Source organism: Xenopus laevis, chromosome 4L (genome assembly GCF_017654675.1).
Source record: "Xenopus laevis strain J_2021 chromosome 4L, Xenopus_laevis_v10.1, whole genome shotgun sequence".
Lineage (NCBI taxonomy): Eukaryota > Metazoa > Chordata > Amphibia > Anura > Pipidae > Xenopus > Xenopus laevis.
This window is the reverse complement of record NC_054377.1, coordinates 139048107-139058313: the sequence shown is the minus strand read 5'-3', so window position 1 is coordinate 139058313 and position 10207 is coordinate 139048107. Positions and strand designations below refer to the sequence as shown.

The following is a 10207-nucleotide window of genomic DNA, read 5'->3' as shown; positions in this document are numbered from 1 at the left end:
ATAAATTATGTAAATGTCCCTCTCACTGACTCTATATAACACTAGTTTAATGAACTCACATGTTCGCTAGCTCACACTACATAGACTACACTACATATTACCCTAGTCTCTACGCCCACCTACTATTGTGAAACCCACTAGAATGTGTCATAAATATAAATAATACATAATAAAAGGTTATATGTTCTGATGTGTATCGAAGTTGCTACGTGTCCTAAACGGAATCAAACTGTTAATACATATATCTAAATAAATGAATTATATATATATAGCACAGCAGTAGGCAGGTAGAAGCACGCAGAGATAGCAGTGCAGCAGGCAGGTCAGTGGGTGCCTGGGGCAGTAACATTAGTAAACAGCATCTAATTCCTCCCGGGAGAGAAACCCTGCTTTAAGCTGCTAGGGCTTCTATGTTAACTCAGATAAAAAGCAGAATTCTGGCACCTGAATATGTGCCTATGTTGCCGGCATACAGGTTGGGTATGTGCTTCCCATGCCTAAAACACCCAGATCTTCTGTCCATAGAGAGGGGGCACAGTTTGGCACGCTTAGCTGCCAGTTGCAGGGAAATGATCTACTAAACTGGTTTGACTTAAGAGAGGTCCCATTTTTTCTCCAAAAAAAGGTGGACAAGAGCTAATAAACAGGTTGTGGCCCTCCTAGGGTGTGGTGGTCATTTTCCATTAAAGGCTTATCAGTTGATAATTAAAGGAATGCTATACTGGTGTCTGTATGTTTGTGTGTACACACAACTGTTTGTATTGGGGATGGTACAATGGAAGGTGAGCAGAGGGCAATGGGTTGTGTGGGTGCAGTTTGATGCACCCAATGGTCAGGGGGTAGCATGTGATAACAACTCTACTTTTATTTTATCAATACCCTGAGCCCTCAATTCCCTATCTCAAGCCCCACCAATTAAACCACCTCTGTGTTTCTGCAGATAAGAAAGTTGCCAGTTGGGCCCACAGGGTGTTTCTTGGGTAAAAAATAGTAGATACAATTGCTAAGGACGACACCAGAAGATACTTTTAATATATTTCAAGAATGTCTCAACTTCTCAAGGCCCTCAACTGTTGTTGAAACACAACTCCTGACTAGTGATGGGCGAATAAATGCGCCTGGCGCAAATTCGCTGTGAATTTGCCGTGTTTTGCCAGCGGCGAATAAATTAGAGAAACTCCCACAACAATCACCGCACATCAACACTATTGAGACGCCCATTGACTTTAACGCCGGTGTTAAAGGGCCCTTGTTCCCCAACAGCAGCCCTGCTCTCTAACATGAAGTGTGGGCAGTGCACATGCCACCAGTGATGGTATACTATAACTAGGAATATACAATACAGGTATGGGACCTGTTATCTATAAAATGCTCGGTATCTGCTCCGGATAACGGATCTTTCCATAATTTGGACCTTCATACCTTAAGTCTACAAGAAAATCATGTAAACATTAAATAAACCCAATGGGCTGTTTTTGCTTCCAATAAGGATTAATTATATCTCAGTTGGGATCAAGTACAAGCGACTGTTTTATTATTACAGCGAAAAAGGAAATGTGTTTTAAAAATATGGATTATTTGATTATGATGGAGTCAATGGGAGATGGGTTTTCTGTAATTCAGAGATTTCTGGATAACGGGTTTCCCAAGCCCGGATTTCTTTCTGCGGCACCCCGAGGCCGCATTGCGGCAAAGGGTTCTATCGCCCGTCGTCGCGCTGCAGGGTCCTAGCACCCACCAATTTTTATGCGCAACCCCCTGCCTTCCCGCTGGAACACATGCATGCATGCACCGGAGCGATGGCGACTAGCGCTTTTTAGAATGCTTGCCGCCCTAGGCCCAAGTCTTTGTGGCCTTCGCCACAAATCCGGGCCTGGGGTTTCCGAATAACAGATCCCATACCGGTACTGTTTTATTTTTACAGAAAAAAAAATATTTGGATTTTTTGGATAAAATTAGTCTATGGGAGACGGCCATTCTGTAATATGGAACTCTATGGATAACGAGTTTCCAGATAATGGGTTACAAACCTGTACTGACTGACAAAGCTACAAGGATAAACAAACATTTTCATAAACATTCAGAGTTTACATAAATTTGTACTTGCTGTTTGGGAGATAAAGGCAGTTGTTGTTGAGAAATGCATTTCCTTTGCACTCACCACTTCCTCTTCTGCAAAAAAACACCATCCTGGAAACCAACATAGAAATATTTCTGCAAGTTAGAATATGCTGCTTGGGATAGGGGCAGCCTGTAATTAAATGAGGATTTTTTTTTTCCCTGAATAGTTAAATGGGCCTGCCAAGACCTGTCATACTATTTGCACTACAAACCATTGTCAATCCTCACTTCCTTGCTGGAAAATAACTTGGATTCTTGGTGTCACCTTCCATATACACAGTGCACGCCCGCCTCTTTCCTTCACATACCTGGAAAGGGAGGGGGTACACCTGGGGAGAGACAGCACTCACTGTCACTGAGCTCGGCTGGGAGACACCATGGAGTCTGGGGCAAGGAAAGGTTTCTATAGGCAGGACATTAACAAGACCAAGTGGGAAGCGCCCGTGCGATACAGAGAACTGGCTGCAGTGGGCTCAGGAGCCTATGGAACTGTATGGTAAGTTACATCTTAATGCTAACATGTTTAAATCATTTATTCAGTAAATTAGACTTTGCTTATTGAATACAGATGAACTGATTATGGTACAAAGGGTATTTTGCTGTAGTACATGCTCTAGTGCCAGTGCCAGTAAAATACAGGGAATATCTGTGGTATTTGTATTCCCTTTCTTGCATTGGATTGTTTCTTGTATAGGCCATATCCCATGGGATTCATTATCCAGATACAGGTATGGGACCTGTTATCCAGAATGCTGGGAACATGGGATTTTCCGGATAAATGCGTCAAGAAGGTAGTAGGTAGCACCATCCATTGATAAAGATATAACAAATTAATGGTGTGCAGGGTCACATGATATGTGGAATTAAAGAAGGAGGAGAAAAGTGTGTCCCATGTCATTGCACCATCCCATTATTTTCACCCGAGATCCCAACGTAATAAAGTAAAACGTAACTTTTATTTCATTTGCCTAAGTGCAAAAAGTGTATCTTAAAAGCAAGGTTAGGTAGGGTAGCTGTTTGGACACGAGGTCAGCAGCTAGTAAACGATATATAAGGTTGAGATTATGGTGTGGGTTTTTAACTACAGTAAAAACTGTTACCCAACATCATTCTCAACTGCTGTAATGCTGGCGGGACTCAGTACATGAGAGGGATGGGTGGTGTTTGGCGTTGTGTGGGCACATAGACAGCAAGCCCAATGTGATTGCCGTAAAGCACAAATGCCGACACCAGCACCTTCCACCTGAGAGGCCTAAAGTTAATTGCAAATGTCCCTTCACATTAACATCGCCCCTCGTATCTTACAGGAGGTAGCAAGGTAATAGGAGGCGGAAGCGGACTTCCGATATCGAGAACGCAGCTCGTTCCCTCCCACACCACCATTCCTTTGAAGTTAGTCCAGTGCTTGGACGTGAATAGCCGGTCGGCAAAGTGCCATTAAGTAAATATCGGCGAACCGCAGTACCCCGCACCAACCCTTCCACCCTTCCTCCCTTCCAACAATACGCCAGTCCCAGCTAGTAATCGTCCCTGCCTAACAGTTTAAAAATAGGATGCGCCTGACGCGCGTTTCGCTTGCCAAACTGCAAGCTTTGTCAAAGGCTATATTAGGCGCCAAAAATGGTGCAGGTTTAAATAGAGAGATACCGGATCTTTCCATAATTTGGATCTTCATACCTTATGTCTACTAGAAAATCATGTAAACATGAAAAAAAAACCCCAATAGGCTGGTTTTGCTTCCAAAAAAAAAGATTGACTATATCTTAGTTGGGATCATGTTCAAGGCACTGTTTTATTATTACAGAGAAATCGTTTTAACATTTTTTAATTATTTGATTATAACGGAGTCTATGGGAGAATACAGAACTTTATGGATAATGGGTTTCAGGATAATGGATCCCATACCTGTAGTTCCAAATTAAGGGAAAGCCATCTCCCATAGACTCAATTTTATCCAAATAATCCAAACTATTTGCTTTTTCCTCTGTAATAAATAAATAATAAAACTCCAAACTAAGTAGGAATATCCAGCCTATATTCTCTGTTGAGATTAATAATGGGTGCTGGGAGTAGCCTCTCATTCGTGGCAAAACTGTCAACTGAGTCAAATTAATATTATCCTTTATTTATATAGTGCCAACATATTCCACAGCACTTTGCAAAGATTATACAGCATATACATCAGTCCCTGCCCCAGCGGAGCTTGCACTCTAAGGTCCCTCACATGCATCACGGTTTTTTTAAGAATGATTTTCTTTTTCACTGTAATAATAATACAGTAGCTTGTACTTGATTCCAACTAAGATATAATTAATCCATAATTGGAAGCAAAACCAGGCTATTGGGTTTATTTAATGTTTAAAGGATTTTCTAGTAGACTTAAGGTATGAAGATCCAAATTACAGAAAGATCCGTTATCAGGAAAACCCCCGGATCCTAAGAATTCTGGATAACAGTTCCCATACGTGTACTACAGTGAGGGTGAGCAGCAAGTAACATACTGCTTAATATTATAAATATAAGGCACTAGGAAAAGGGCCACTTGGGTCACTATTCATTATATTCATAGTCAGATAGAAGTGACTGTCAGATATTCCCACTGATTTGCCAAGTGTAAGAAGGGCAATTAAAATAGCCAAGCTGCTTCAGAGCAACACATTACATATTACTTAATCAAATTATTTCAAGTTATTATCATCAACTTCACAACAACTAACATAAACTGAATCCCCATGAACAGTGGCAACGAAGGGCAATTATCGCGGAATAGCATATCTGTTCCTCTGGGAGCAATTGTAAGGCCTGCCGGGACCCCCTGTGGGATGTCAGAGGATTAGGAGAATAAATGCATCACTTGAGACCCATAGATGCAGCAGACATGAGGTGACTCCTGTTCAATAAATAAGACTCTTATCCAACAAGGAGACTCCTGTGCCTCAGGGCAACCAACATCTGTTAATGAGCATTACCTGTTCATGAGATCCCAGGCTTCTACTACAGCCAAACCAGCACTATCACATAGGGAGCAACCTAAGGTTTAGCAGGAGTACACTTAAATGTTGGTGAAAGGGAGGTGGGTTTAATAATTTCTGATGTATCGGGGCTTCGCAACAGGCTGCTTACCCAATATCTGGTGGAAAGTCAGTCTCGATATATATTGGGCAGGTCTAAAAATCCCACAGGCATTATGATGCGTTCATCACCCCCATGAGTCCCTACAGGCCTGGAAAATAATCTGATCATCAGCTCTATTTGTCCAGAATATGGGTAGTCCAAATCATTGATCTGTAAGGCCAGCACCAGATGATATTGGATCTTGGCCTGTGTTTCTCTGTAAACAAATATCCACTGCCCTGCTACTCTTCCGCTCCTGGTCTGTCCCTGAAGCATTGTTCCCACTCAAGCGCAGGATAATCAGAATAAATCGTTTCATCTCTGGGAACCTTGGTTGCATCCTTTACTTGGCTGTGGTAAATTGCAGACTCTACATTTCTCATACACTATACGGATACTTGGATATATCTATAAAACACAACAGGTTTCAGTCCAAAACACGGCATTTTGCGCCGAAATCTGATAGCAGTTGAAATTGAAAAGGCAAAAGGAGCAGCAGGGCAACAGATTTTCCTAGCCTTAGTGTATGGTCGGATAAGTGTTAAGTTGTTTTTAAAGGGATACTGTCATGGGAAAACATGTTTTTTTCAAAAGCATCAGTTAATAGTGCTACAACAGCAGAATTCTGCACTGAAATCCATTTCTCAAAAGAGCAAACAGATTTTTTTATATTCAATTCTGAAATCTGACATGGGGCTAGACATTTTGTAAATTTCCCAGCTGCCCCTGGTCATGTGACTTGTGCCTGCACTTTAGGAGAAAAAATGCTTTCTGGCAGGCTGCTGTTTTTCCTTCTCAATGTAATTGAAGGAGTCTCAGTGGGACATGGGTTTTTACTGTTGAGTGTTGTTCTTAGATCTACCAGGGAGCCGTTATCTTGTGTTAGGGAGCTGTTATCTGGTTACCTTCCCATTGTTCTTTTGTTTGGCTGCTGGGGGGGGGGGGGAAGGGAGGGGGTGATATCACTCCAACTTGCAGTACAGCAGTAAAGAGTGATTGAAGTTTATCAGAGCACAAGTCACATGACTTGGGGCAGCTAGGAAATCGACAAAATGTCTTGCCCCATGTCAGATTTCAAAATTGAATATAAAAAAAACTGTTTGCTCTTTTGAGAAATGGATTTCAGTGCAGAATTCTGCTAGAGCAGCACTATTAATTGATTCATTTTGAAAAAAATTTTTTTCCCATGACAGTATCCCTTTAAATCTCTGAGCAAAGTCAGATGAAGCCTAATAAGAAAAAGAAGCTTATGTAGTTTGCTATAGACAGCCCTGTACTGATGCAAATACCACATATCTATCAAAAGCTAAACAGTGGCTCCTGAGTTGCTATAGAACCAACTGATGAAGTCAGTTTGCTCTTCGCTACTCTTCTTTCAGTTCAGGAAGGAATCCAAAAAGAACACAGGGCAGATATTTTAATGGGAAAATAAACATGCAAGAACATGGAAGAGCCCATTCATGGCTTTGTCTCCAAGCATTCCATATCATGATTCAACAAGGAGACACGCTGAGATGATTGTCTCCATTGTCCATGGAATGGAATAAAGCTGGCCATAAAAGCAAAGATCCGATCGTACGAATCGAGGATTTGTACAATTTTTGGACCGTGTGTGGACATTTTTCGTCCGGCGGAGATCGGTCATTTGGTCGATCGGCCAGATTAAAAGATTTCTGTCGGCTGCCGATAATATCTCTGAATGTATTGCCGATCGCACGATTTTCAGCGGGAGACTGTCACTAGCTTTTGTCGGACATAACTTTCGTATGATTGCTGTCAGGGGCAGAACATCGACTGATCTGTTCTTTTACTACTTTATTTGATCTGAATGGTTAGTGGCAGGTCGGGAGATGGGGAAGTCAGATCGTTCGAGGATTAGTACGATTGGATTTTGCGTCTATGGCCAGCTTTAGTTAAGGTGGCCATACACTATTAGATCCGCTCGTTCGCAAGGTCGTCAAACGAACAGATCTTAACCCGAAATGCCCACTAACGGCAGGGCGATATCAGTTGAAACCGAACGTTCAGCTTACAATGCTGCGAATGGTCGCAGGACCAACTAGCCATTGCGGTCCTGGATTGCAGAAAAAAGTCAAACTTGCCTAATCGATATCTGCCCAAATTTTGGCCTGATATTGATCAGGAGGACCAGTCGTGAAGCCCCACACGGGCAGATAAGCTGCCTGATCGGTCTAAATTTAGGACCGACATATCGGCAGCTTTAATCTGCCCGTGTATGGCCACCCTTAGAGGTTCCATAATGTTCTTAGCTTCTTAGTCTGTATGTGCACCAATGGGTTTAGCTCCAGGGCATGACTGTGCAAAATGTAAGGTAAATGCGATAAAGGCAAGAGTTAGTATCACAGCAGCCAAATAGATATTTGTTTTCAAACACCTGACCATTAAATTCCTATGGACTGGATGGGTTAGTAGATCAGAAACAAACTTTGCACATTTTATTACAATAACTCCTATGGTTCCTTCAGCTTCAACCCCCCTACACCAATCAGCAGGTTTTGGCATAAACAGTAACTAAAAAACTGCAGGTTGGGTAGCACTGGCAAATAATTTAGGGCCCCAAAACATAGTAACAAGGTAAGTTAGGTTGAAAAAAGACATCAAGTTGAACCTTTTATCCCTAACTGCTACTTGATCCAGAGGAAGGCAAAAAAAAAATTGATAAGTTGACCTATACTTTATATTGTTCCTTAATTAGGCCTTTGCTGGACCCTCTACACTCCTGGGTCCCCCAGCAACTGCAGGGTCTGCTTCCTCTAATATGAAAATTCGTTTTGCTGCCTCCCCTCCTTCCATGAAACTTGGTCTTTAACTTCTTCCTTCCCAGGGGTTTGTGGGGGGCTCCAGCTCCCCCCAGTTGCGTTTTCTTATTACCTAAAGTGAGCAGCTGGCCGACAAAGTATTTACAGAGCGATAAATACACTGCAAATTATTATGAGAGGCCTAATGAGCTTAGCAGTAATGACTGCCCATTGTAGCATGAAAATAACTCTCAGTGAATTGTGATGCTGATGAGATCCCAGAGCTTTAAATCTATAAAGAGCTTAATCATATGGAGGAGTTTGTTTGGCTCATTGTTTTACATGGGATTCGATTCAGAATGTTAAACAGAAGAGATTTAAAGGGATACTTAGGCTAGTCACACGGGAAGAATTAAGGTTCTCAATGTGAGAATATGGTTATATACAAATGGTGATCTACCTATGATCCAAGGTGCTCAGTGAACAGCACCATGACTAAAGAAAGGGTATATTGAGCTGTAAATTCCACCAGGGATGGAGATTATTTTAAACATTGTTTCCCTCTTGCCATACAGCTCTGCTCAAGACCGCCTGACAGGGGAGCGGGTGGCCATAAAGAAGCTTCTTCGTCCATTTCAGTCATTGGTTCATGCCAAAAGAGCCTATCGGGAGCTTCGCCTGCTCAAGCACATGAAGCATGAGAATGTAAGTCCTTTCTAATCCTGGTCTTCCGACCATCTTGGTACTCCTTCCACTCTTCTTATTTCCAGTACAGGGGCGTAACTATAGAGGAAGCAGACCCTGCGGTTGCAGGGGGGCCCAGGAGTGTAGGGGGCCCAGTGAGACCCTAATTAATGAACAATTTTAATATATCTTGGTAAAATAGGCCAACTTATAAATATTTTGGGGCCCTAAATTGAATTTGCTATGGGGCCCAGTAACAACTAGTTACGCCACTGTTCCAGTAATATGATAATTATTCAATATGAAACTTGGGACAGGTTATTTGACATAGGCAGGATAAAGCCATTTCCAAGAAGGCATATGTAGAGTCTTTATTTATACTGTTGCTGTCCTGGGAGTCCTGATTGAAGTTAGTTAGAGGGCTGGGTCACAGCTTTGGATTCTCCATTAGTGAGATAAACTTGTCAAATATCCTTTTCATATATTTTTATTATTTCTATGAGGTAAAGGGGTCATGACTAAATATTGACCCACAAACAGAAGCTTGATCTCAGAATGTTTTAAAATCACTTGGTTAAACATGGAACCCTAACAAACAAAAGCAATAAAATCACAAGTCAAGAAGTATTTCTTGATTATGACGCAGTGCCTATGTTATGGGGGCCCTCCTGGATCACTTATGGGGAATATTTTTCATTTGCAGCTGGGGCTTTATGCTGCTGGTTCTGCTGCCAGAGTGGTAGCCCTATGCCAATTCCTCAGTGGAGCAAAGTGCTGCTCGGCGCTTCCTACTGGTCCAGAAATCCTGCACTAGCTAATTTGCACTCACTGGTTCCCCTTGACCAGAGTTCAATTTAGGCAGTATCCAATGAAGTTAATTGCATCTCTTACTCTAGCTTAGGGGTACTTTTTATTTTTTGGACTATATATTTCCTTATTTATAGGACTGTATAATTAATTTTAAACAACTATATTATGTTATCTGTATGCTTATGTTTTCCTTTCCCCTTCCTCTTTTGCTTCTTTTCCTTTAATTCACAATATTGAAATTCACATTATTCTTATATACAGTATATTATGAGGCAGACCCCTATAGTCTGCCTTAGCCAATGTATGTCCTGCTTTTATCGGTTCAGTGTTCTCTGTTACAGTTTCTATTCATCTTATTGGATTGTGTATCTTTTTGTTCTGATTGGTCACAATCCCTATAAAGAGTCTGTACAGGGATTTGACAATTGACTACCCATAACCCACAGACTGGGATTTGCTGTGAGGCCATCTGTTACTTGAAGACTCTTTTACCTACTCTTAATTAAACTTAACTGCTTGAGCAACTCTTAAACACACCAGTTGTTCCATCAACAAGGCGGCGATAGACGTAGAGATCTGCTTGTGATGCGAGCTGTGACTCTTTCCAACATGCTGACATTCACAGGGCTAACAAGTGCCACAGACCTAATCAGGGCCGGGCCGCAACGTTCAGGTGCCCCAGGCAAGGTCGCCCGACGCAGCGCCGGCTTAGCCTGTCC

General features: G+C 42.0%; 1 protein-coding gene across 1 annotated transcript in view; it reads left to right on the top strand.

Annotated features, from left to right (window-relative positions):
• Positions 1-2491: 2491 nt before the first annotated feature.
• The window catches only part of XB956263.L (provisional ortholog of mitogen-activated protein kinase 12 L homeolog), a 44496-nt gene continuing 36780 nt past the window's right edge, over positions 2492-10207 (top strand). The window contains 2 exon segments of the mRNA NM_001096609.1: positions 2492-2617; positions 8570-8699. Coding sequence (NP_001090078.1) covers positions 2499-2617; positions 8570-8699 — 249 coding nt within the window. The 5' untranslated portion in view covers positions 2492-2498.